This window comes from Acanthaster planci, linkage group LG12 (assembly GCF_054643075.1).
Source record: "Acanthaster planci isolate LZ-2023a linkage group LG12, COTS_SCS, whole genome shotgun sequence".
NCBI lineage: Eukaryota > Metazoa > Echinodermata > Asteroidea > Valvatida > Acanthasteridae > Acanthaster > Acanthaster planci.
In genome coordinates this window covers 9,103,960-9,131,913 of record NC_141788.1, presented here as the reverse complement: position 1 = coordinate 9,131,913, position 27,954 = coordinate 9,103,960, and the positions used below count along the sequence as shown (strand labels likewise).

The 27,954-nt window shown below is 43.3% G+C and overlaps 2 protein-coding genes across 5 annotated transcripts; one reads left to right on the top strand and one right to left on the bottom strand.

Moving 5' to 3' along the window:
* Window positions 1–23,182, top strand: LOC110985181 (uncharacterized). 4 transcript variants are annotated; one of them, XM_022246023.2, is made up of 12 exons: window positions 1–499; window positions 3,378–3,586; window positions 5,639–5,932; window positions 6,815–6,947; window positions 7,429–7,607; window positions 10,164–10,321; window positions 11,478–11,628; window positions 12,206–12,300; window positions 12,952–13,078; window positions 14,407–14,505; window positions 15,679–15,815; window positions 17,042–23,182. In XM_022246023.2, the coding sequence occupies exons 2-12, from the start codon at window positions 3,433–3,435 to the stop codon at window positions 19,340–19,342; spliced, it is 3,828 nt and encodes a 1,275-aa protein (XP_022101715.2). In that variant the 5' UTR covers window positions 1–499; window positions 3,378–3,432; the 3' UTR covers window positions 19,343–23,182. The 4 variants fall into 4 exon arrangements, with proteins under 4 accessions (XP_022101715.2, XP_087000590.1, XP_022101714.2 ...); XM_087144464.1 differs by lacking the exon at window positions 1–499 and adding an exon at window positions 1,236–1,587 and having other exon boundaries at window positions 3,416–3,586; XM_022246022.2 differs by lacking the exon at window positions 1–499 and adding an exon at window positions 1,241–1,587.
* LOC110985182 (retinol dehydrogenase 11-like) lies at window positions 22,494–27,947 on the bottom strand. The gene is made up of 4 exons (XM_022246024.2): window positions 27,424–27,947; window positions 25,688–25,933; window positions 24,970–25,381; window positions 22,494–23,722 (listed from the first exon to the last, which is right to left on the bottom strand). The coding sequence occupies exons 1-4, from the start codon at window positions 27,698–27,700 to the stop codon at window positions 23,536–23,538; spliced, it is 1,122 nt and encodes a 373-aa protein (XP_022101716.2). The 5' UTR covers window positions 27,701–27,947; the 3' UTR covers window positions 22,494–23,535.
* Between the last annotated feature and the right edge of the window lie 7 nt (window positions 27,948–27,954).

The window sequence follows — 27,954 nt, the reverse complement described above, 5'->3', positions numbered from 1 at the left end:
CTGAGAATGTTATCGTAGAAAGCTGCATTCATCGAATTCTTCTCGTTAGAGAAAAATTTATCCTGTAAAACTTGTGCTTCTTCCATTACTGAACAACTTCTCAACTTTGTTCACGCGGCAGCATGAATAGCGCCACCTGTTGTGTTGACGCCATAGCGGAGCGGTTGGGGTTAAAAACTGATGTAAAATTTCACTTCATTTACACGATTTTGAAAAAAATTGGATTTACCATGATGAACTTCCTGTGAAAGCTCGTCAATCTTAGGAGTATTTAAGGCAGGCAAAGTAACGTTAGTGTAGCAAGTTTGCGGCATCATGCAGGAAATGGATCTAAAAACCGAATAAGGTGAAAACAGACTTTAGGGCGTGTGTGGAACCGTCCGATCCCCGGCAGTATCGATTTCCAGGAAAGTAAGGCGGTCACCGGGGCAGCTGCGTGCTATTAAAAGTTGCAAAGCAGTATAGTGTATCATCCGTCGTTCGAAGTTAGTTGAACTCGGTGAGTGGCTCAAGGTTTTTGTTTTATTATCAAAACAAGCAGTTTTGCGTATTTGTACCTTATTTATGACGCGTATTTGCCAGCCTTTACCCAAAGCAAAACCTAGAACCAAATTTCGGTGTATGGGGCAAACTATAGTGGGAAGAAAAACTTGGAATTGTGACCCGCTCTGAAAAAAAAAACCTAAGTTGCAATTGCGCAATGCCAAAACACGTCATGGCCTGTTCTATTTGGAGAGGGCAAAATTTCCAAGTTCAAAAACGTGAGTTTGTGTTTTTTTTATTTAAAAGCTTCTATAATATTAAAATTTTCAGAATTTGCGATTACAAACATGGATACTGATGAATAAAGATGAAATATTGATCATTCAATAGGAAATCCTACGTAGAATTGTGTTTCCAAGAGCTACACTTCATGAGCTTTTTCTCGAAAAGTGTCATTTACTGAATCTGAAAATGTGGATATACAAATGTCTGTACATCTCCGGAACGAAGCATGATGCTGCAGGGAGGGGTCGTTCATATTGAATTTTAGCTTTTGGGGTACAGAATCATCCAGCCACACTAAACTCGTAACCTGAATCCGGCGACTTATATTTTTCTAGAGCCGGTCAATTTTTTTTTTCACTTAATCAACCTTTATGGCCTTTGGGCTATATTTGGGGGTTTTACTCGCTTTGGGAACTTCAGGGAAATGAAGCAGACTCTCTTTACTTTCTTTCAAAAAGCGAGGACCCCGCCCTCCGTCCAAACGCCGGACGAGTGGCGCTAGAGTAGCTCAGAGCAGGCGGAAGGCCTCGAGTAGTATAGTACAGTGCGTCAAACCGTGGTGTACTACCGGCCCAGCGTGGCAACGCGACCGTGCATGTACATGGCATTGGCAGGATGTTTTTCCTTCTTCCATGCCAGAAGTGGCCACAAGGCCAAAGGTGATTACAGTGTTTGTACACTGTACTGTAGCTAGCTCCTCAAGCCTCGTAGGCTGTCAATGTACTACAATATGATAACCAGGAAATTCGCTCGCACGTGCGTTTATTGTTTCCGCGTTGTCCATGGAAGCAGGCCTACAGGTTGATGTGATCTTAAATGGTACGTTCATTTCGTGGCAGTGCTTTTAGTATAAGCCTGGAGGTAGGCCAAGGACAAGTGCGACCCGGCCCCTCTACGTGTTTGTTTCGTTCAGTTTTTCAACTTTTTAGTATAGTAGCACTTCACATGGGTTTAATTTCAGCTTTTAAGCATGTGTCTTTATGACCTGTTTATTAAAAATATTAGGCCAATGCCTACTTGTCCGTTTGCCAAGTTTGCGGTCTGTCATGTCTGTCCACCAGTTCCTTCCTCAATTGTATGGCATGATTTGCCAATAACGATTGCCCCCAGCCTGCCACTGTTTCTGGTTGTGGAAAGTGTGTTTTATGAGATTTTGAGGAATCCTTGGTAAGTTGTGTTTTTTTTACCAGAAATGCTTATTTAATAATTTCATATATGATCCACTGGATCATGGAGGTATATGCCCAACATTAATAATATAATCAACCTACATTCCAAATTGTTTTCCTGGTTTTGTAGGACATACGAATATGAGGAAAAAGATATTGCAGGTCACATGTGTTAGATCCAATTTAGGGACTTTTCATAGTGTGAATACATGTACATGTAGTTCTCCTGGAATTCTTTCTACATGTAGGTAGGCCCAGCAGTGTCAGCACAACATAATTGATTGAAGATGCTTTAACTAATAAACAATCGGCCAATCAGTGTCCTTTCCTGTATTTACTTCTCGAATAGAGAGGAGCTGTGAGAACCATGGAGGAAGGAACACAGACAGCTATGAAAAGTTGTGTTTGTTCCCTAGCCCTTCTTACATGTATTCAATATCATTCTCCTTTCTGAATCGTGTTGGGTACATGTACCAGCCCACAGGAGCGAGTGATAAGTTTGTCTTTTTTTTTAATTTGGAAAGGAGGCACTCAATAGTCGCTTGGGAAACAGGCTAGAGTTGTTGCATTGTTGGCTTTTTAAATTGCTGCCGTGGCCATTTGGCAAATCACACCATATTGCTGAAATAGGTCACGCACTTGTGCCACCTGCAAATGAAGGTTGTGCCAGCTTCTAATTCTGGTTAATGATCGACACTCAATCTCAATACTCAATACGGAGTATCAGAGTAGCTTGGCTACAAAATATGGCTTGAGCATGGAGTCTGCTTCTACCTCCACAAGTAACTCCAGCCCCTACAGCTGTGCTCATGACATGAAATTTGCCCAGTCATTTTCCAGAGATGCAGTGATCAGTCAAGTGCTTATTTTTGTGACTTGAGTCGAGTCATTATAACATAGTGACTTGCATCAAGTCAAGTCATTGTAACGTATATATGTGTAACAAGTTGAGACTCCGGTTGAGTCAAATCAAACATGTTGCCCAAGACAGGTTTTACTTATAATAAGTATAAGTACTTATAATAAGTAATTAGTTATAATAAGTCACTAATTTTTGTGATTTTAGTTGAGTCAAGTCATTTTAATGTTGTAACCTGAGTCGAGTCTTTAGGCAAAAAGTTTTTTCATGTGGTCACATTATGTCTTACTCTTGATTATAAACCTGCACTGTAAATGATCGGCAATATTTTTTTACGAAGAAGCTTTTATTTTTAGGATTTGAGTCTTATCTTTCACTGAGTCATGTCTTCTGATGAGGGACTTGAGTTGAGTACATTACTCACAGCACAGTAACTCAAGTTGACTCATTGACCAGTTTGGCCAAGTCGAGTTGCCAGAAATTTTTACTCGAGTTGCATTCGAGTGGCCTCACTGACTCAAGTCATCACAACTCTGTCATTTTCATTTGGATTTTTTCTCTCTCTTGTAAATTCCCCCCAGTTTTAAATACAGTATTTGCTCCTTGTGCGGTAAAACAGAAAGAAAAAGCAGGCCCATGACAAGGATTTGGCAGTCACTGCCCCCAGCGAGTCCCCACACGTTGGGCCCACCCATCAGGCTGTGGGTGGTTGCTGTACTCTTGATGTGTCAGTCATGGAAACCTTCATCCTGCCAGATTTCATCCGCAGCTCCTAGCAACTGCACACTACGTAAGCCACTAGCCAGTCAACTGTACTCCCTGTCCAGTCTGTGTCAAATTACCCCATTTTGGCCCATAGGTTAGGCTAATAAAATTAGATTGATTGTTTCTGGTCAGTGCCTGCGTATGATTTTGGCCTCGCATCCAAAAAGTTTCGTTTAGGCAAAACTTGACGGAAAATCCCACTCCTATCTTTGAAGTTACATGTACATTCCAGTAATCTCAGTCATCAGAACACAAAAAAATCTGGAGCCTGAATGCCCATGGGCACCCTGTCAGCCTAGCGGGACACCCAATAGCCTTTCATGCCTGTGAAAAGGGTATTATATTTCCATGATAAAAAATAATAAATGATGGAATAAAACCCGCATGTAAATTCGAAAAACCCCTGACAAGAAACAACATATCAATTTTCATTGGCCTTACTGAGATACAGTCATTTTGAATATAAACAGTTTTACTGATTTGCACTTAAATTGGACGAAAATAGACAACAAGGAAACTGTCGGTGCAAAAATGGGGCTAAAACTCGAATTTCAATCTTTTCTGATCACAGTTAACCCATGACCAAAATATGACCCAAATTTAAAGTGATGGGGCTGATTACCAAAATTTTGGGTGATTTGACACAGAATTACCCGATTTCAATATTTTGAAAAAGATTTATTGTGTCATAGATTGATTAAAAGAAATTTAAAAAAACACCTCCACCCCCAAATAGGTGATTTCTTTTTCTCTGTGAATGCGTACATTTGTGCAATTGGATAAAAGGGATCACACTCTTACAGTTTCACTGTCATGAACACAAAAACCAGAGTAGAAACAGAATTTGGCTTTAGGAACTTCCATCCATATATATTTACATGTACTTCAACTTCGAAGCGAGTTTATCATTTCTGTGGTTTGTGATGTAATAACGTCTGGCAGTGATCCACACCTACAGTATTTAAAAGATTCTTTTTTAGCCAGAATAGTTTAAAATTTACACCTCTGTACGTTCACGTACCTTGTTCGAGGAACTATTCATGAGTGGTCATGCAGTGCTGCTTCAAAATTTAATGATTAGATTTTCGGATTTTAAATGACAAAGTGCTGGGTGCATTTCAGTCTTGAAGTTGAGTCCCCCACTGGTCCTGTCACAAGTCCCATCACAAGTACCAACTTAAGGCAAACAGGGACAAAAGGACACAATCCTGGAATGTTTTGGTCACAGATTTATTTGAACAGCCTGTGTTGGGACTTCAACCTGAAAGTACCGGACTTTTGTACCATGTTACAGCTGTAGGGCGGGGCAGGGGGATCTCCTAATATCTCAGCTGTCCCAAGTCCGACCTGTTTGAGACTTTACATGATAAATGTTACCTAGACGTGCCTTATGAGTACGTCTGTGAAGTTTGAATTCAGTCTCAAGGGTTTTGCTGTTATATGGTCATTTGTAGTTCATGGCCTGCATGCAATTGTTGAGCACATTGGTGGGAGAAGCCGACCAGTTTGGCAAACTTGTCTCAGGAAATTCAGTTTTTCACAAAATTGCCGTCAGCACAGTGAGGCGTTACTGGCTAAACTCTGAAAGGCTCAATACACACATACAGAAATAAAAAGCCATGCAGTGATATTGGAGAAAGACCTTCGGTTCTTTTAGGGTTAAGACTGGAGAGCCTACAGTGGACTTGTGATGGACTTGCAGGGACTTGTTTATGGGTTATTCCAGAAATCAGGGGTCCATTTTTTTCATGTGGACCCCTGTCACATCTGACATATGATTTTTTAAGTTCAGAACACATTTTCCAATTTCCAAGAGTGATGAATTAATGCAAAGTACCTGCCAACAGTGGCCAAGCAAATAGTAATAGTTTGAAATCATTTTCGGTGATATTTCCATGTCAGATAACAAAGGTCAGATGTAACAGGGACACGAGAATGTCACACTTTTGGACCCCTAATTTCTGGAATTAGCCATATAGACTTGACTACAACATGGGTGCAGCCACTGTAAATTAGTACTTACTGGTTGGTTTCATTTTTTGGGGGTCATTACCATTCACTTCCAATCTTGACCTAGTGACCATGGCGACCAACCTGAACGTGGCTGAGGTTGGCAGTGCTGTTCACCTGCACTGCAGCCTGGCTGCCCCACCCGACCAGTCGGCGACAGGAAGCGGCAATGCCAGCGATGACCTGCAGTGGTTCCACAATGGCAGCCGCCTGACGGGTGTCCTGATCGAGGTGGTGGATGCGGTCACCTCTAGGCTGACGCTGGAGAGTGTGGAAATAGAGAACAGTGGACGGTACAGCTGCTGCCTCGCCCCTAACTGCACCGAGGCTTGCTCCACTAGTTTGGACCTCCTTGTCGGCAGTAAGTACCAAAATATATCCCTAAATTCTAAACGCCTCATCTCCTGGCTCTCTCTCTCTCCACTGCCCTCCCCCACCAACACGCTTGAAAATAAGTACTTGTTATCACAATTTTAGTGTACCATCTTTCTAAAAGTGTTCTCCCCTGACGTTTTATTGGTGTGAATCAAGTCACTAACAAGATGAAGTAGAATCTTAGTTCTTATTCCCTTACGTGATTAACTGATTCTTACTTTAGCTATTTGGTAACAGTGTGGTTCTTCTTAACGTCAGGGTTTTCTTTTCGAAAGGCTCATAAACATGAGAAATAAACAACTCAACCAACGAAACCTCTCAAGAATTCCACGCCCTTAAGTTTGTCAAAGCCAATTGGCAAAACACAAAGTTACATGCACTCACTGTCAGCTAAAAACCGAATGATACCCCGGTTCCTGAATACCTGTTAAGAACCAGCCTTGGAGAATGTCAAAAGCTCAAAATGGTAACTGAAACCGAATAACTTTTCAAAAGTAGTAAAAAAAACACCAAATTCAATTCCAACCTTATCTAATCCACATGCCAATCCCAAAGCCAGTCTCAAACTGCAACAGGTATCCCAATCCCAAGCCTGAAGACCTACAAACCTCGTACCTGAACCCAGCCCCTAACCCAAACTCCACCAAAAGCTCAACCCAGTCTGGAATCCAACCAAAGATGAACCCATACCCAGATGTTGGAGGTGTCAGCCCTAAAACCTAACCTAGACCCAAACCCAACCCGAATACAAAACCCAACCCAAAACAAAACTCAAAATAGACCTCTGAAAAAGTCAACAAAATTGGATGCTTGTAATCCTGAGGCAGAGCCTCGTGATTTTAATGTCGGGGGTTTGATAACCTACCAGGGCCACCAGAGCCTGCGACTAATTTGCATTGCGAGAGCAACGACTTCCACTACGCAAACTGCACGTGGACACGGGGCGGACAGCACAGCAACCTTCCAACCACTGATGTACTGCAGCGAAAGCCATGGACTAGGTATGTGTTACGGGAAATCATTACACTTGTTTAAAAGAGACCAAACAACTCTACCCACGTCACTAATCAAGTATTAAAAAAACCTTCACTTGACTTGAGTTGCACACTTCAGTGACTCATTGCTGCACTAGATACATGCATGTACTATGTACATTAGTTTGTTTCTGCATTCAACTGGGGACCTTGAACAATAGAGGACAATAAGGTCCCCGATTGACAGAGGGTCCCCGATTGACAACTGTGTACAAAACATATGGGTGGTCTTCTAAAAAAGTTAAAGTACAAACAAAAGAGGAACAATAGGGGGTCCCCAGTTGCAGGCAAATACACACTTGTGTGTGTGTGTACGCCAGTGCCACGTATATATGCAAAATTATTCATTAACTGATGAGTTTCTTTTTATTCGTGGTGAAATGGTATCAGAGTTTTGAATACAGTTTTGTTTTTTGAAGGTCACAATGAAGTCTTTATTCTTTTTCAGTACTAGCAGGGAACTAGAGTGGGCATCATGCAAAGCTTACGCAGCTTCTGTCTGTACAGACACAACCTGCTATCTGAACTGCTCCAGAGGCAACATGGAACACAAGTATCGCGTCCTTTCGTCCAATCAGCTTGCTACCGTCAGTTCGAGCAATATCACCTTTAGTCTTGACAAGGAGAGTAAGTATTGCTAAAATATTACATTGTTATTATGACCGGGTTACTCTTCATGTGTTGTGGCCCTCGTGAGATGAAATTGCACACGATTTACATTGTAATACTCTTGCGTCGCCCACAGGTGGAATCTCCTTTGATGGTCCCAATGTTCCCCATTCAAACAGATAACTAGCTCTGTGGTCTACTGTGCATCGTCTTCCCTTTTCAGTACACCAGCGTAAAACTCTGCTTATTGTACAGAGGCGTCAAACTGTATAGCCGTAAAGATGGGTCAGCGAGACTCAACTTGTATCTTTTGTATTTGTACACGTATACGGCATGTTACAGGGTGGGAGACACGGGCCTCCGCAAAGAGGTATTGGGTTATTTTTCCCCTGTTCCGCCGACAAACGCACAAAAAACGATACATACAAATGACGGCAGAAAGTACTGGAGTGGCGCAAGTTACAACTGCTCTTCTCATCCCCAGCATTCCTTCTGAAAAGAGGTTGTTCTCTGTAGAGGCCAAACCACGACAGAGGTTAAAGACACTGCAGAGGGAAAAAGTAATAGGTACTCTGAGAAATGTGAAATCAAAGTTTTGTTTCTCTGAGCTCATTCCAGCCAGGCCAATTCCCACTGTGCCTTGCTGTCAAACACAGAGATTTGTGCAGTTTGCGATGAAATTTAATCATTAAAAAAACTTAATAAAGCCGTCATATGATCTCATGAATAATCATGAAGTGACAGATTAAATTCATATATGCAGAGAGCAGGTAATTTTTGCAAATTGCAAGTTTTTCATAATAGTCCATTCTTTTAACGACAAAAGTCTGCAAATCCACTTGAGGTCATGAGATCAAGAAGGCGCATTACTTTGAAGTGCACACAGGCCAACCAAAGAAAAAGTTCACATACATGTACCATTACATTGTATTCATGCGGGGATAACAGGTCCCCATGCATTTGCCTATTTTCATGCCTGCTTTGTCTCTTTGGATTCTGATTTACCGGCACCTTGTTTTGTGCTTGTTTGGACAGACACCTTTTTGTTCTGTTTACTTCCCGTTTTGTGACTCTCCTCATGCACTATTTTCATCCTGTTTGATTCCTGCTTTGCGAATTGCTTTCCTAATGCACTATTTTGTATCCTGTTTCATGACTGTTTTTATCTCAGTTTGTTCCTGTTTTGTGACTTTCTCTTCGTGCGCTATTTTTAATCCTGTGTTAATTTTTAAAATTATACATGTACTTATCACAGAGAATACGATGGAAGAGCAGAAACTGGTGAAATAAAATGCAATTAAAATTAACGAGCAAGTAAGGGGGGGGGTCGGGAGTTGCATGTATCTTGTGAATAAGGAGGTGTGAATTGAGTCCAACTGCTTGATACGTTTTCATGCTTTTAATCAATACGTAAAAAGTAAATGGACTGTATTCATGCGTCGGCCATATTGACTTGAAAGCAAGGTTAAATTTTTTTTATTTTGGGAAATTAAAAATAACATGAAAGCAGTGACATTTATTGTATCTGAAAGTTTTAAGCAATATTTTTAAGAAACTGAAAGTGACGCACATGACCAAAGTAGTCAGAACCAAACTAGTCTGGCACCACCCAATTTGGCAGATTACGTCGAACAAGATAAATTTAGGGAACATGATTAAAAAATGGCTCCCTTGTGGATATGGTGTTTTCATATTTATCCTGCCAGTTTAAATTGTAATGCATCAAATTTTGTCACTAAACACATTGCCTTACACCCCAGCTATTACATCCAGATCATGGCAGGGTCATTCCAGAAAATAGGGGTCCATTTTTTGGGTGTTCCTGCCACATCTGACATGTGATTTTTCTAGGTTCAGGACACATTTTCTAATTTCCAAGAATGATGAATTGATGCAGATAACCTGCCAAACAAATGGTAAAAGTTTGAAATCAATTCCAGTGATATTTCCATGTCAAATAACAAAGATCAGATGTAACAGGGACACAAAAATGTCACACTTTTGGACCCCTAATTTTCTGGAATTGCCCACCAGTGCTTCAGCAATGGGTGTGAGAAGGCAAAGAGAAAACATGGAATGCATGTGCATGCTGGGGAGGGGCTTTCAACCACTAGGGGGAGGGAGGCGAGGGGGTATCCAAAAAGTCTGTTTGTGCGGACACGCTCGATGGACAACCCAGAATCATCCTGCCTTTAGACCATAGACGTATAAATTAGCTCTTTCCAGACAGCAATGTAAAATGAGATCTGATCCTTTGGCTCAGGGAGCAAGGGGTAGTGTTACACATGTTGACATGTAACTACCATATCTATTCAGTTGGTGCAAATGCGTTGATCCTCACGGCCATTGGGCTTAATTACCCACAGGGCCAAGATTAAGGCCCTTTAGTTTACTTATTGAAGCTTTATTTTAGGGGATGCGGTGCTAGGCCCATCGTGGGTGTGAAAGGCGAAGCACACAAAGCCAGGGTGCTCTCCCTTCTCCAAATTCAAATGAGATTAAACTGGACACTGAAGACATTGTGAACTTTCCTAACATTAATGTAATTTGCTGTGCATGTATGTGTCTTGGCAGCGAGACCAAATGCCCCGGTTGGCATCAAGGTGACAAGCAGGTCGTCGTCCTCGCTTCACGTGCAGTGGTCGCTCCCCGTGAGGATACACTCGGGGATCCTTATCGGGTTCTGCCTCCAGTACAAGTGGGAGGACAGCAGAAACATCACGAGAGTCAAGGTGCGAGACCTTTTGTCGTCATCTTATACACTCGCACTACTTTGAAACTGGAGAAACATCTGACTATTGCTCTTATTGCGGCAACCATTCGTAAAATTGATACTGTTTCTGGAAAAACAAGCTGGGAAGTCCAGTTTTTTGTGTTAAATAGTCAGCAGTCAGAAGTGCTGTACATTACCGAGTTGTAAAAATGGTTCTTTGTTCTGTCTCTGTATTCATGTGGGAATTATTTCCTAAAGTGTACTCTACATCAAATCTACGTATCTTGAGTGGTCTGTCCCGAAAAGGCCTTAAGTCAAGTTTGTAATAATGAGCATCAGACAGGTGAAATCACTCAAATGCTGCCCTAACGGCACACCTCTCAGCATGCCAAACAAATCTCACCTGTCCAAGAGAACGTGGATTGAGGTCATTCTATACATTTGGGGTCAAAAAGTGTGACATTTTTGGTGTTCCTGTTACACCTGACCTCTGGGAGTTGACAGGAAAATATCATTGAAATTGATGTTAAACTACATTTATTTATTGAGCAGGAGTTTTGCATGACTTAAACACTCTTAGATATTAAAGAACGTGTTCAAAACTTTAAAAGTCGATCGTTGGATGGGACAGGGACACAAAAAATAGGACCCCAAATTTATTGAACGATCCTCATGCCCTTTTTTAGTCATTGTATACATGTGTCTGCCTCTTAAGCTACAGCTGTTGGTAAAATGACATGAAATAGCCCTAGACAATGAAGTTTTTCCAGACAACTTTATGCTTTCCTCCGTAAACAAGTTGATAACATTTCGAGGTTAATTTGAAAAGTGCACTTTTGTAAACATTTGTAAATTGTCTGCTGTTTCGAACGTCAGAGGGCGTGTTGCTTATTAGGTCAATCTGGAAGGGCGCTACCCAATTTGAAGGTTTTTTGTTCAAATTGTGAACTCCAAAGTTGCTTGCTGAAATGTCTGACAACATTTCTGACAAAGGGCCGCTTGCTCTTGGCCCGTTGCAATCTCCCTTAGTAACAACGAATCACCAAGGAAAGGCTAAAATACACCTTTTAAAATGGTACGACAAAGTGGATAAAGGAATAATTGAAACAGAGAGTTGTAGTTTTAATTGAATAATTGAAGTGCGGACACCTGTTATTTTCTTTTCTCTCCAATAGGTTAACTCCAGGGATATGAGTTACACAATACAAAACCTCACCCATCCTCATGGCTTGTACTGGGTCAGAGTTGGAACCTTTGCGAAGCATGCTCGCCCCCTAAAATGCTGGAAGCTCTCAGAATGGGTCTCTTGTCGTACCTTGGAAGTTCGTGAGTTCTTCAGTCCTGTTTATCCTCTTGTCCTGCAGCATGTAGAATCTTGGTGGATAGACTCGCAATTGCGAGCAGGAACGAGAGAAGGGGGTCTTGGCGTGAACTCGGGTCTGGTGGCATTTTTTTCTGGGGGGGGGGTGTGCTGAACAAGCGTGATCAATTTCTGTGTTAATATATGACCTTTGCGTGTGCGCCGGGCATTTGCGCGAGCTTGATTATCAGTGGCACTTTTAAAGTTGGGGAGGGGGGAGAACTCAACCGCTGCTTGGGGCTTATTTAACTTGATGTTGGGGAGGAAAAGATTAAAAACCCTTTCTCAAAATCTGGGGAGGGGGCAAAGTTCCCCCCCCACCACCCTGAATTGCCACTGTCCTTAATCTTTTGCCAGTTAGGGTGCAGTTCAACTCGGGACACATATATGACAAACCACAAATGCAAAGTTGGATGTAGTTTTCATGTTATACATTTTTTAATGGCCATATGGTGCAGTTTAAAAGTTAATACCGTGAACTGGAACGGCACATTTGGTGAGAATTCTGTCAGGAAAACTGCTTTTTTCCCCCCCCGTCAACAGGTCCCCGAGATTCCCCTGGAAATTTCACCTGTGAACTAGAGGAGTCAGTCCCTCATGATGGCAACAGTTCACTGAGTGTTAACCTCACCTGGACGGTAAGATTTCAATATGACGTTCAGTATTGCAATATGAAGTTTTCAGGGAAGCACAGGCCGTCTCAACCACTTTCATGTATATTCATCACTGTTATATTGAATCTATTATCTTCAACCCTGGGGTCAACGGAGCAGTGATGAAACTTTCCCCATATCACCAAATAAGGTCCTAACTTTTTTCCAATCGGCTAACTTGGCAAAGATTCCATGTAATCCTCATCCCAGGCATGCACCACAAGCCTGTAGACTCCCATTGGCCAGATCGCGACCACTGCAGAGTAAGGAGTGTTGAAAGATCAGTATCCCAAAGACGCCCATATGACCCTGAAATGACCTGGTAGTAAAAGTGTTGGGGGCATGGCTACAAAAGTACTTCCAAAGCAGCATAATGAATTGTAGGTAGAGAGTGGACCTGGGGGATGTATTTTGCCTACCATAAAACAGTTGCACAGGGTCAGGCATGACAGGGATCTCCGGGAACTGATGTGGGGATTAATGTTGGCTTTCAAACATCAGTGCTGTTACAACCGTGCCCAACATGACAGTCTTCTTTAAAGGGTATAAGCAACATTTGAAGCCCAGGGTGATGGCATATGCGTGGAATTGCCTGTGAGTAACTTTGCTGTTTGTTGGACTGTCTACATTTTCCAGCCCCTACCCAACCGGTTCGGGCAGAACGGCAATATTCTTAGCTATCACATCGTGGTCCACAACCAGAAAGTGAAGCAGTCAGTTGAGGCAGAAATCAGACCCAACCGAACCAGCCACAGAATGGAAGGTGAGTGTGGAAATTCATTTACAGTTCTCGTTATACAGGGGTGTGAGAATTCAACTTTTCAGTCACTTTCAGCTCTTTTGTGTCTGATTTTAACTCCGAATTTCCACTTTTTTGGTACACCTTGCGCTTCAATAAAATTTCGTAAAAACAAAAATGCTATTGGTGTCTGTTTTTCGTTTTTTGTTCTTTATTTCTAAACTTTTGTTTATTTTTTGGGAGTGAGATTTGCCTACGCTAAAGATCTGCATTGCAGTCATGTGGTTGGTCCACTGCGCGTGAGCCTGTTGTGGTTTGTGGCTCTAATTGGGCAGCCACTGCACGGGTTAGCGCAAGCAGTTGGGCCTGACCATTAGGCCAGACTTACTCTCTACGTGTGGCACGTGTGCCATACGCAAAGATCTCCAATGCATTGCCGCAGCCACCACAAAGAGCCATCAGTTGGCCTGCCGACGCACTGGCTACAATGGGCCAACAGTAACATTTGGGCCAATTCCTGCAAGTCGGATTTTGTGCTCACGATGTGATTTACGTGTCTAGATCGATCATCAATTGTAGCATGCTTGCAACTGTTGCAGTGTGAAAAAACAAAGTGTGCGTGTCCGAAATGATTCATAACTACCCCCGTTCTGTTTACACTTTCTGGAAATATTTTTGCGGCAGTTTCTTTTGGATCTGCTACACAAAAAGGTAAACGAATGCGGCAACGTGAGCAGTTCGAGTTACGGATATGTTTTTGTACATAAAAGCCTATTCTTTTGGGGGGAATTAATTATTATTCGAGTTAAACAAAGTTTCGAGTTAACCGACTTTGAGTTGTCAAGATTTTACTGTATTTCAAGTCATGTACAGATAACAGTTTTCATGTCATACTGACCAACGAAAAGTTGGGTTTTTTCAGCAGGTTAAATTTCTTTGGAATTAGTGAAGATGTTTGTTAATTAAACTCCAGAATGGAAGCCATTTATGTGCCATGTCAGGTGGTTGTATGTTACTTTGGTGTGATCCCATAAAATTTTTTCTTTCTCTTCTGTTTCTTACACTTCACCAATGGGCTGTACTCAAAAAAAGCTGTTTAGGATCTTGCTGCTCAATGATCTTCTCTATTTTTGAACACACTGAAGTAGAAAGGAGCCTGACTATTTGGCTACTTCTTTTGGTATAGCCTGTTGGGTTTTGAGAACATTTTTACAGAGATCAACTTGCTTTTCACTTAAGATGGCAGACTCATGAGTGAGACCCTTTGTCTCTCAGTGATGATTCTTCACTGAGTGTGGCATATTTTTAACGGCAGAGTTCACAAAAGAATGTTTCTTCACTCAATCCTGCAGGCTTGCCAAATGCCAGGCACTACAACATCAGCATACAGGCACAAAATTCCATGGGACTGTCGGATCCCAGCTGGTGTGCTGTGGAGGTCACTGTACCAGGTAAAACACAAGGCTCCGTGCAAGGGGTTTGAAGCCCTGCCCCAAGCTTTAATGGCAACCCACAAGGGCATGAACAGGGTCTCCTTTAAAAGACGTGAAAGTACCATGTCAACTCATGGTTTGCCCAAGACGGGCCACCATTACCCTAGGCAAGCGTTGGGTTAGTAAACTGTACAGACAGTGAGGCCCATTTTTGCATGGAATAACCACGAATTCTTTAGCATGTGGTGTATCAAAGTGTCACCAATTGTTCCATGTGCAGTTTTCATCGTTCCAATACAGTACTGGGTACTGGTTCTGCTTTTATCTCATACTTTTTCCCTCATAGGAAGCATTAAAGGCTTTCCCACTAGGTAAAGAACCTGCATGGTGTCGTGGTCATTGCCTATGACAGTGGCAAATGTACGTAGGGTCAAGTAGATGTCAGGTTTGCTTTGCTTTCTCATTTACCTGTAGTATGAACTGGTCTTTGTGCAATTGGTCTAGAATTTTGAAGAGCATTTCGAGGTTACTCAGCACATTATTTGTTAGAAAAAGTGGTTGCAGCCCAATTCTTAAGTTGTATTCCGAAATTTGATGTGAAGGCTTAGAGCTACCTCAGGAGCTGAGAAGTCAATTGACGCCAAATGTCTAAAAGAGTGGCACTCGAGGGTCCATCAACAACTTTCATGTAATTTCACTGATACGAGCGAGGAATGGGGGTGTTGTACTCTCTGCCATTTAATTTTGGCTGAACTGTAAAGCAGCCTTATGCCAAAATTGAGGGAAATTTGTGGTGCCCATACATCTATGTCCATTTTTTGTCGATACTCCAAGCAACTTTTGAATACTCTGAAACATTCCAGGACAACTAGAAGAGTTACAACCAACATCAGGAATAACAATTCTATTTCTCTTAGGAACAGTGTATCACTCGTACCCCATCTACCAACGTGTCCAAATGGTACAGATATACAAAACATGTCTCCACCTCATGGAAAGAAGCTTTTTTGTAGAAGCAGTTGGACTGACCGTGGCTGACTGTGACCTGGGCCCTTGACTTTCTGATTGCTTTATTAATCTCCTTTTGCATCCTCTTTGAGTGGGTTGGGGTTTTTTTTTGGGGGGGGGAGGAATTTGAGAGTAACGTGTACGTGTATGAGGGTTTGCCAGCCATTTTTTTCCTGTTTTCAGCTCCATCCTTGGTGTTGGTGTTTGTGTTCATCGCTGTCTCTGTGTTAGTGCTTCTTGTGCCAACGGTGCTGGGTTTGATCAGGAACAAACTCAAGAAATGGCAGAGATGGCCCAGGATTAAGCTGCCCGAGCCTTTGGTGAGTGCCGCCACAGGCCTCCTGAGAATGATACTGGCATCCCTGTCCCGCTGCGTGTACACGTGTCTTGAGTGGAACCTGGCAAAGGGCTGGACTGGTACCTTGTTTTTTGGTACTTTGTATCATTGCTGGAATGAAATCACTACATTGTTTATAAAATACCTAATAAATGACCCCTTTCCACCATTAAGAGGTGTATTTGCTGCTGAGGAGTGCTCCCCCCTTGGAAGAAAAATTCTTGGCAAAACCTATGACAAGGTTCATGCCATAGAAACTAAACTGATCAAAGCACAGCAGATAGTTTTCTGCAAACATGCGCTACTTGTTTTTTTGTCAACACTTGGGTCAGTAAAAGCATTGACAGGATTTTGTTTTCAACAGCTTTGCACCTTCAACTCTGTATTCCAAAGTTTGGGCACTGATTTGTAAAACTACCACTTTAGACCACGATGCCCTGAGGTACACCATACCGTACATTGTTTGCATGATCAATACTACCTCATTGTGTAAACAGAGGAAAACAAAAATATTCCAAAGCTCTTGGGAATGGATAAGTTGATGTACCCAGAGCAAGTGACATGGCCTTTGGAGCCTGTTGGATTGTTACCCGTGATCTTCATTAATGTGATATATGCTGCAGAAACAGCTGCGAGCTGATGAAATTGCACAACTTCATACCCATATGAAACAATCTGGGCACCAATTGTAATGTTTACAATGTGGCCTCCGTCCCGGGGGAGTGGGGCACACAGATTCCCCTCTCAAATTCAAGCATGGTCATGGTCATTAATGTGACCTTCTCTCAGAAGTCCAGGATGTCCTTGCCAGAAGAGAGTGAAATTTGGACTCCAGGAAAGAGGAACTCTTTGCAGAATGGACAGATTTAGAGCAAACAATAGATGTGTGTGGAACAGAGTCCATGTACATGTATAAGGTTTAATACACAGAACAAATTTCTTTTTCACAGTGGTCAAAAATGTCCTATGCATCATTAGAACAATTCAAGTGGGCTATACTGGGCAACTACAATATTCCAGACTTGCATGCAAAGTCATTGTTCACTTCCCTGGGGTTTCACTCCCCGTGTGTCAGTAAGTAATTGATTAGGCTGGTCTTGATACATTTTTGGTAAAAAGTTCACCAGTTTTGCTCATGCTATTTCAATCTCTTTACCAGAAGCAAGATGGCATTAGTAGGAACCGTCTTTCCTCTCCTTACTTGTGCAGAATAACAACATTGGCAATATTCGAGGTCACCGAGAGAGGGAGGTTTTTGATGACTTGCTTCCACCAGAACAAGCTGATGGAGTCGACTCCCAGGCTGCAGGAATATTCAATGCAGGGGCCTGTCTTGGGGCCCAAGGAGGCGCTTGCGGTGGGATTCAACCACTGGGGGCTTTGGCATTGCAGGATCTGAGCCAATCCTCGGCAGGCCGTGATATGGAGGGCGTGGATGTCATCTCAACAGGCTTTCACCACTCAACTAGTGGACAAGTCAAGCTGCCTTCCTCGGGAACTTCCTCGCCCCACAGCCCGCTCAGCATCGCCAGCGAAGGCAGCTACATCGACCTGCCGTCAGGAAGGATGAGGTGCCAACGGTCTCCGGGTCTGAGTTCCACAACAATCCAAGACTGTGTAGCTTCAAGATCTCAATTCTTGTGGGATGAAAGGAGCATAGGGAATCAATCCTTAGGGCTGGGGGTCTTTGGTGAATCAGGTGACCGCCCATCTGCTGCATCTGGCATGCAAGATAAGAGAAAATGGCCTAATGAATTGCAGGAAAGAGCCCGAGACATCATTAAGGTGAGATTAGGAGGGGGTTTATTGCTTGTTCCCGAGGAACAGGAGCAGGGTGAGTGGGTCGGAACAGAAAGGAGGTTGTCAGCATTGGAAGGCTCTACAAATGCCCATGGAGCTGCCACTGCAAGACTGAGAGAAGAACCCCAGGGAGGTTACTGTAGAATGGGTCAGGTGCACTTGGTAGAGATGCCTGCAGACGAGACAAGAGAAAGTGCACCTGCATTAGATTGCTGGATGGTCCGAATTGGCTCAACTGCATCGACTGAAACTCCTATTAGTCCCGAGGGAAGTGAAGGGAGTGTCTGGCCAGGGTGGCACAGGGATGCAGGTGAAGCTGGCAGCATTCTGTCTGACCAGGAACCTCTGCTTAGTCCAAGCTCTGACATTTCTCTGCCAGTTGGAGCTTCAGCGTCAGTTCATGGGGATGCTGGCTCAAGGAGCTCTGGTCCCGTTAAAGACTTTGACAGTCTTATGTATATACAAGTTTGCGCAGAGGGAAGTGATGAGGAGATTGAGAATCATGAAGAAATAGGTGCAGCTTCTCAGCTTCCCAGCAGCCAGCCCCTCCATGATCCTGATACTTCAGACACGCCAAGGATCTCAGAAGTGTTGGACAACAGTTGCAGTGTCCATTCTGCTGCTACTGCAGGACCAAAAGAAGAACCTCGAGGGGGTCACCTTAGGATTGATCAGATGGGCTCAACAGTGGTGTCTGAGAATGAGACGAGAGCAAGTGCTTCCCCATCAGACTACTATCGGATTGACCGATTTGGTTCCATTGAATCAACTGAAACTTCTGAGGGAAATGGAGGGAGTGTTTGGCAGGGGTGGTACAGGGATGCAGGTGAGGTTGGGAGCATTCTGTCTGACCAGGAACCCTTGCTCAGTCCAGGCTCTGACATTTCTCTGCCAGTCGGAGCTTCAGCCTCATTTCATGGGGCTGTTGGCTCAAGGAGCTCTGGTCCTGTCAAAGACTTTGACAGTCTTACGTACATACAGGTTTGCACAGAGGAAAGTGATGAGGAGTTTGAAGAGCAGAAAGAAACAAGTGCTGCTTCCCAGCATCACACCGGCAGGCCTCTCCCTGATCCTGATACTTCAGATGTGCCAAGGAACTCCAGTCAGGATATCAGCACTGATTCAGACAGTCATCTCTCAGAGGTGTTTGAAAACAGTGGCAGTGTCCTTTCAGCTGCTACTACTAAGCCCAAAGGAGAGCCTCAAAGGGGCTACGGTAGGATGGATCAGATGGACTCAAAAGTGGTGTCAGAGAATGAGACGAGAGAAAGTGTTACCTCATCAGATTACTATCAGATGGATCAGTCTGGCTCCATTGAATTAAATGAGACTTCTGAGGGAAATAAAGGGTTGAGTGTTTGGCTGGGGCGGCACAGGGATGTAGGCGAGACTGGCCGCATTCTGTCTGACCAGGAACCCTTACTCAGTCCGGGCTCTGACATTTCTCTGCCAGTTGGAGCTTCGGCCTCAGTTCATGAGAATGTTGGTTCAGGGAGCTCTGTTCCTGTCAAAGATTCTGACAGTCTTACATATGTACAAGTTTACACAGAGGGAAGTGATGAGGAGTTTGAAGAGCAAGAAGAAACAAGTGCTGCTTCCAGTCAGGATATCAGCTCTGTTTTAGAGGGTCCTCTCAAAGAAATTGCGGAAAACTATGGCAGTGCCCATGCTGCTGCAAGACCAAAAGAACATCAAGGGGGGCCACTCTAGGTGTAGGATGGATCAGAGGGCTCAAATGTGGTGTCCAAGAATGAGATGAAAGTGTTTCCCATCAGACCACAGTCGGATGGACCAGCTTGGTTCCATTGAATCAACAGACTTCTGACAAAAAGGGAGTGATTGGCCAGGGTGGTGCAGAGATGGGGGGGGGGGCTGGCAGCATTATGTCAGAAGCCTCAGCTCAGCCCAGGATCTGCCATTGCCCTGCCAGTCGGAGCTTCAGCCTCCATTCAGGGGGATGTCGGTTCAGGGGGCCCCTGCCTCATTCTTAAAGTTTTCACAAGTGGACGTGATGAAGAGATCGATAAGGACCAAGAAGCAAGTGTTGTCCCGCTTTAATCTGGGAGGTCCCTGCACCGTCTATAAGCCTCATCAGATGGGTATAGTAGCCCAACTCCAGACAAGCGCACTCACTGGAGGCTGATTTCCAAGAAGGCCATGCCACCCTAAATGGTACCCCTGACCCCAGTAAAGATAAATGCCAATGAAGAGGGGGAGGACTACAAAAGCATACATGCCACTTCAACTGATTTGAGCTTCATCTTGTGGGCAACGTGCCTGGGAGGTGACTGCCAAAGCGTTTTGGGTGTACTATGTACATGCTCTGGCCCACAGTCGGTACCCTTCCAGGTACCGATAGCTGAGGTGGTGCAAACAGTGAGTGCACTCCCTACTGCGTTTTATCCAATGCTCCTTACAGAGTACTAAAGTCATGTAGAATGATTAAATGCCGTAAAAGGAATGGAGTACATGGGCACATGGTTCACACGTTGGTTGTCGCGCTAATACCTTTTACACACATACTTGTGAGTTTGTTTCTGCATTCAGTTGGGGACCCTGAACAATAGAGGACAATAAGGTCCCCGATTGACGGAGGGTCCCCGATTGACAACTGTGTACAAAACATATGGGTGGTCTTCTAAAAAAGTTAAAGTACAAACAAAAGAGGAACAATAGGGGGTCCCCAGTTGCAGGCAAATACACACTTGTGTGTGTGTGGTATTCACTTCAGTACTCTATATTGCTACCGGGCACACTGCGCACGGGCCGAACCAAAACCAAATTTTTTGGGGGGGAGGGGAGCCAACAACTGTATTTTGGGAGGGTCAAAAAGTTTTCTGTGACCTTCTAAGACCTTTCTGAGGGTTAAGACTTCATTTTGGCACTTTTTACACACTTTTGGTACCCGTAGGAAGGGAAAGGAAATAGACCAAAACAATTACTTCTTTTCAAAGTTTCGTTACTTTTCCAAAAAATTTTTTGGACGGGGGAGGGTCAGGCCCCCCCGTTGGCTCCCAGATCCAACCCTTGATACTGTAGTAAAATGAATTCTTTGAAAAATGTGAATATTCTAAGGTGAAAATAAAGTTGACATAGTCATTCCTGAACAGGGGACGCGGCTTGCAAACTGGCTTGCAGTGCATTATAGTTTCAATTGAAGCTCATGTTTTGAATACGTTTTATCACTTCTGCCAAGTATTTTTTTTTAATCCTGTCGGAATCAGGTGAAGAATGGGTTTATTTTTATACACTGCCTGCCTTTGCTTGCCACTCTAAAATTCTTTATTTTATACCTTTCACAAGATCTAACAAATTTTGGGGGAATTTTGTGTCAGGGTGGTGTAAATTAGTTGACACAGGTTTTGCCTGTTCTGCCAATAGTTTTTTTCTTTCAATTTTGAACATTCCTTAGATATTGAATGCCTAAACCAATGCCAAGTTCTTCAGTGCAAAGAACAATCATTCCATTTATGGTAATTTTTTCACTTGCCAGATGTATGCAATATTTAAAACTTAACAGCCGTCCAAATATTGTAATCAACTGTAGTGTGTTATTATCAATAGAGGCTTCACTTGGTAGCCATCTTGCAGGGCAGTTCCTTTGTTCCACACAGAAACCTCCTTTGCGCATACCCTGTGGAACCAAAGCACTGGCCTGCAAGATGGCGGCCATGCAAACCCTCTATTGGTGCTTTGAATGAATTACTCATTTGAGTGCATCTACATGTACAGACGAATCCAGTAGCCATGGTTACGTGATCACTGGACATTCCTAAAGGCCCCCACCAATGGTGAAAGGCATTACACAATATCCACAATATTGTCGGATCATCGATCGACATCATGATCTGGTGCACGCAACGGTCAGCTGTTGATTATACCCCTCTATATACACTGTCCATCTGGAGGAGGGCACGGTAAGCACAGTCACAGTTCTTCACACAAAGGTCTAGACTCTGCGCAAGTTGCAAAGAATACAAAGCCTTTTTATTCTGAAGGTATGGGTGCAGGATGCGATGAGCTCACACGACCATTTCTTTTGGCATGTATGGTCCTTGTGTGTACACCAGGCGCGTGCACCATGCATGTTCACGAGCCCAGTTAGAAAATGTCCCACCACTTTGTCTTTTCGTAGCCAGTGAGGGTGCACTCCAACCAGGGGCTGATAAAACAAATGGAGAATATTCCACATTCGTACAGTGGAAAGAATAACCTCATTGGGTGACAGATTGTACGTTCTATTCTTCTCGGCTTTGCCTCATGAGTAAAAGGAAATCAATCTGTCATGTCTGTAACCTGATGAAATTAAATACCATTGCACTCATAAACATTCATTGCTACGGCGCCAACTGTACTGTGGCAGCCGTTCTGAAAAAAAAACAGAAGAAACCAACACAGTACTTTCCAGCATTGAAAGCGGCCGTCTGGAATGTCCATTGACAACCTCACTGGATTCGTATGTACCAAAGAGTGATTTACATATGTACATATGTATTTTTTGTCAAATTATTTCCTCCAGTTGCCTATTGACCTTCACCCAGATGCAAATTGCGGCAAGTTGGCCATGTTTTCCTTTGACCATAAACTTGCAAAACAGCTTTTTTAGTGGCAACCTTTTGGCGATGTATCATTTGTGACTTGCCTGTATAAGCAATAGAACATTCACATGGACAAATGTATGTTCTAGAGCAAGTAGAACCAGCTACTGCTTTGTACCGGTAAAATGAAGCGGTTTTCTACTTTTTTTATAAAAGATCATAAGAAAGATCTTATGATTTGATGTGTACTACAGTATTATACAGAATTTTTAACTTTGCTGTTGATACATTCTTGCCAATTATATAAGACAATCGAGACAGAGTAACTTTAATATGTATATTTTAATCACTTCGGCTAATTTTGTAACCAGAAATGCTCTTTGAATAAGGTAGATACTTGCCGGTGCACCCGTTTGGGATCGCTGCGGCATTTGATCAAGCAAAGTCATCAGGGACCTTAAGGGTGCATTGGCACGGTTACTTCTGTTAACACGAGTAGGATGCATGCTCATTACACTCGGGTACAGGAGTATACTTCCCCTCTATGGCGAGTATACTCTCGCTGACCCGAGCCATACTCCAGCCGTTCAGGTGCTCAGGAGTATAGTCGTGTTAACACGAGTAGCTCGCTTGAATGCTTACTGGTAAAAAATACAGGGAAAGAAAAAAAAAAATTAGCAGATCCTTTGTATTTACAGATATATACAGAAGAATTCAATCACACACCTAATTAATTAATCCAGAATTTCGTTTCCAATTACTTACAATACTTGTTTATGCACTTAACTTTGTAATATTGAACAGAATTAAACCGGACAGTCAAGTGGAATATGTTTCCTGTGGTTGGAATCCACACTGAAACTTGGATTCAAATATTGATAAACTATATGTTTAATAGTCTCATTGATAGACTTAGCATACTTAGTGAGAATGGTTTAACAACTCAATAAAAATTAATCAAGTTCGATAAATAAATTCGGAACACTGAAATATGACTCAAGTGCAGATTAAACGAGCTCACATTGATGTACTGAATTACACTTATGAACACATTTTGTGGTTTTGCCCAAATTGAAATTGTATCACTAACTCCTGCACGAAACAGGAGGCTGGGAAGGGCTAAATTCTTTTCACAAAAGTCTGTGAAGAAAGGAAAGCTCCGTGGGTAGTCCGCTCACTTAATCAATGCGTTTACATTAAAATACATAGGGATACATTGCAGAAAAATGTTCCCAAATGCTGCTTAAAATGCAAGGGCTGAATACAAAAGTTTGAAAATTGTTTAAATTTTTGTGAGCAGCGTTTCGTTATTTGATACAGTCCAGAATTAAAAGGTGTATTCTGGTTTGGCTGTGTTAGTGGCTTCTAAAGCCCTGTTGCTTGGCAACTGACTTCCCACAGCTGTTTGGCGAGTGCCTCATCGCTTGCCATGGCGCCCTCATTGCCAGGCCGACAGTCGACAAAGTAGTCCCCCGAATGTTGGCGGACGGACTCGTCGATCGCGCAGTGGATGACACACTGGGCCCCGGCTTCAGGAGTTCGCATGAGAAACCTGAAGTGCCAATTGTTGAAAGAGAGAGGGACGAAAAACCAACCATATTCAGCTACTCTTGCCTTGACTTTGACCTCTGCCCGGATGGGCTTTGGGGGCGGGTAGCCAAATAACGTGGGCATTTAATTTAACAGGTGCACTTCTCCAGTGTCAATGTGCCCACTGGCATATTGCCCTGCACTCACACAATGATATCACCAAGGAAAAGGAAAGTTGGGACTGCAAAATCATCAAAATTAATTGCAGTTTTTGTGCTCAAATAATCCAACATAGTTCTGCTCCTGGAAACTTGCATTACCAAAACCAAAAATAAGTCCTGACACCTTTTAAAAGAAGCAAAATTCAAATTGAAAATGATGTTACTGAAGGACAAACAGGTATTTCAAGGACTGTTCTGAGAAAATTGCATTGTGGGGACCCTTGTGATTTCACTTGATGCATGTGATTTCACTTGACTCGCTCACATGATGCACATGCGATTTCACTTGATTCGCTCACATCATGTGCATGCAATTTCGCTTGACTCGCTCACATCATGTGCATGCAATTTCGCTTTTAGGGAATGAAAAGCCCATGGATGTTTGAAAACCCGGCAAATTCATTTGGGAACTGTAAAAAACATCAACTGAAGCATGGAAGCTAACTATTTCCAGTCAACCCCGGCGCCCACCTCACTGAAAGCAGGGAGGTAGAAATGCTGAAAGTAACGCCTCTACTTTTCTGTCAGCAAAAAGTGAGTCAGTATGCAGATTACTGGTACATGTACTTTAATAACAATAAAATAATGCTGGCACTAAATATGAAGACCACAAATTGTTGTAAGAGCTGTGTAATTGAGGTTCACTAAAATAAGTTTGAAGCCAACGGGGAAAGTTGAGCTTCTGTACAATCAGTTCACATTTTCAGGCACTAGACAGTACAATGATGCATTTTGGTCTGAATTTCTCTATATTGGTGTATGAATGATAATCTGGCTTCAACTTGGCAAACGTTTGACAAACCAGTGGGTGGAGTTCAGGTCACAGGCGTTGCCAGGGGTTTTTTTTGGAGGGGATAGGCGGGTGCACACTGGTGATTCATGGTGGAAGGGGTACATGTAAATTCTGAGGTATTTGAAGCCAATTGGTGATTTTAACCCCTTTTCCTCCTGTTTTTTTGTTCTTTTTTTTATTTCTGGGGGAAGGAGACTCGACAACTCCATTTCCCCCTTCCTGACGCCCTCGCTTGAGACCCCAAGATTCCCCTACCTGAAGAGTGGAATGAGCAACTTCCTGCAGCTTCCCCTGCGCAACGCTCCGTCTATGGCACCCGTGTAGACGATGCCCGGATGAACGGAGCACACCGTCACCTGGCTGTCGTCCGCCAGCCGCCGGCCGAGCTCGCGGGTGAACAGATTGACCGCCATCTTACTGATAGGGTAGCTGGCCAGTCGCGGGTAGCGGACAGTGCCGCCAGCACTGCTGTCGTCGTCCTTGTCAAATTCGGTGAAGTCGAACGCCGGGGAGAAGCGGTGTGCAAGGGAGGACAAGTTGACGACGCGACTCGGCGCCGACTTGCGGAGCAGATCGAGCAGGAGGTTGGTGAGGAGAAACGGGCCGAAGTGGTTGACCCCAAACATGAGGTCAAAACCATCCTCTGTTCTTCCTTTTTGCCCTATACCTGCAAAGTCCATTGGAAATATTTTTTAGAAATAGATAAGGCAAGTACAAATATAAAATAGTTTTTAACCATTCGGGGGCCAACACTGAGTATACAGTGTTTAATACACGTTGGGCAGGGCCAAAAATCCAAAATTAACATCTTCGCAGTGCAAATCCATCCTTTGAAATAGTTTTCTTTTTTGCCCATTTCTTTTCTCCATGCCCACCTTTTGTCTTTACAAGTTCTCCTTGTTTTTTTTAGCGTGTGATGAATTTAATTTGTAATGAGCAAATAACAATTGAAAACTAACGCATAATTTACAACCTGCATTGTTGATCAAAATATCGAGTTTCGACTCCTCTCGGATGATTCGCTCGGCAAAACTCCGGACAGACTTCAAGCTGACGAGGTCTAGGTGACGGTACAAGATCTCCGCTCCGTCCGGCACCGCCTGCTTGATCTCGCTTATGACCTGGGCTGTCTTCTGCTCATTCCGGCAGGCCAGGATGAGCCGCGCCCCACGCCTAGCAAGGGCCAAAGCAGTGGCTTTCCCGATACCAGACGAGGCTCCTGTATAGTAGCACATGTAGTGGTATAATGGGTCATTCCATGAGGTTGGGGCGCAATTCGTGACGGTGTCCTTGTTACACGGTGTCTTCTCAGATTACTTTATAAAAATCCTCCAGGCGTGTGAATCCATCTCAGAAAAGAAAGAAACGTCATGGATGGCACTCGCAGAATTTTAATTGAAAAACAAATAAGAAAGTGAAAGAATGAAAACAAAATTTGGCAATTACCGTGGGGTTTGAACCTGGGTTCACCTGATTACCTACATGTACATGTATTCTGGGAAGCCTACATGCTGCAGTCCATAAACATAATAATCGTAATGTAATCTGAAAGCACATGTACCCTGTAGATTGACAATGCAGAAAGAGTTCCATGTACACGGACAATCACTCAACACCTTGTGCACAAACCACGTGACACTGGTCTGAACAATTGAAGTACATGTATTTTCTAAATAGTAACTGCTGCGATACATTCCCTGCCTAAGTTGACTTTTTAGGACGTTGTCACTTTCTGATGGCTAATAAACCACTCTAGGGAAACATGAGTGGTCTCTGTGTAAGGCACCCTTTATATTGTACAATACCATAACTACGGAAGTTGGAAATTCCGGTATGGCTTCTGTAACTATAGCAACTACTGAACTGAAACTCAATCTTTCGCAAATCAATCTTTCAGTGAAAGATTGACTACTTTCAGCAGTAATTCCATCTGCTGATTCTGTTGATATTTTTAAGACCAACTTAACAACTCATTTTTTGAGCTTTACTTTTTATTGCTTGTTAATAGTTTCAATTTTAGTTGGTTTTGTTATTTGACTGTCATCTGTTTTCCCAGACAATCTGCAGAGAGAAAGAGTTCCATATATGGACAACACTAATTTTCCCTTAAAATGTTATAACAGCCGTCAAAAATGATAACATGTCCTAAGAACTGAAATTTAGCCAGAAAACTCCTTAGCATTTACTTAGAAAAATACTTGGTTTTTTTCAGACAAGCCCCACCGGTTTGTGCACAGGGCCTGAAGTGTTGTCCGTATATATGCACAGAGCAATGGAACTCTTTCCCTGGGGAGCACTTTCTGATGTCAGACCAGTGGCGTAGCTAAGGGGATTTACTAGGGGGGGCTCATATCCTCGGGTGTGTACATGATGTACTGTAGGTGTGATGCTCCACGCAATGTTTTCACTCTATTGTTACACTAAATTATTGTCAACTGATTTGGAGGAATTTCTTCAGATTGTTTTTCAAACCAGGAAATGGGGTGTAGGCCTAGCCTAATTCTACTACTAAGTACTAGCAATTTAGGGGGAAGGTCTCCATGTATGTGAACATGAACACCCGTTTTCATTTGCCTTTGGATCCATCTCTGCAGACTAGATGCAGATCTCTGCAGACATCGACAGCTGTGGGGTTGGTCCGACGACGTCCGCAACACGGTGGACGACCGGACCCAACAAGTTCTTGGGGTAAACTTCAAATGTGCGTACCTGTAATAACAATCGTCTTGCCTGCCATTGACACACTGGTGTCAGCAACCCGATACCGGAGAACACACCAGTAATACACGAAACTCATCAGGGCAACAATAGTCAAGATGGAGCCGATTACAATCAGCGCAACTGCCCAGCCCTCCAATGCCATGATGCTGCCACCGCTACCCGTGAGAAATTCGACCGTGTCGTCTGCCGCTTGGCACGTCGAGCTCTCGCCTGAGCTTTGATAAACCGTTCCCCTGTTTTCCTCCCTGACCTCTGGACACTGCATTGTGGAACAATTGATGCCCTGTTATTCATTCGAACAAAGGACGATTTTCTAATTCCACTGTCCTCATGACTTACGCACGCTAGCCGTTAGGCCTGCATGTACATGTACTTCTTGTAAAAATTTGTACAAGCCGCGCTGGTGCTGCATGTGTTGCCGGCCCAGCGAGCTAAGCAAGCGAGAGCGCGCGACAGATACGTTGATGGATATGCATAACCGAGTCTTTGTACTCTTGGTTCCAAGTCGTTACTATCTGT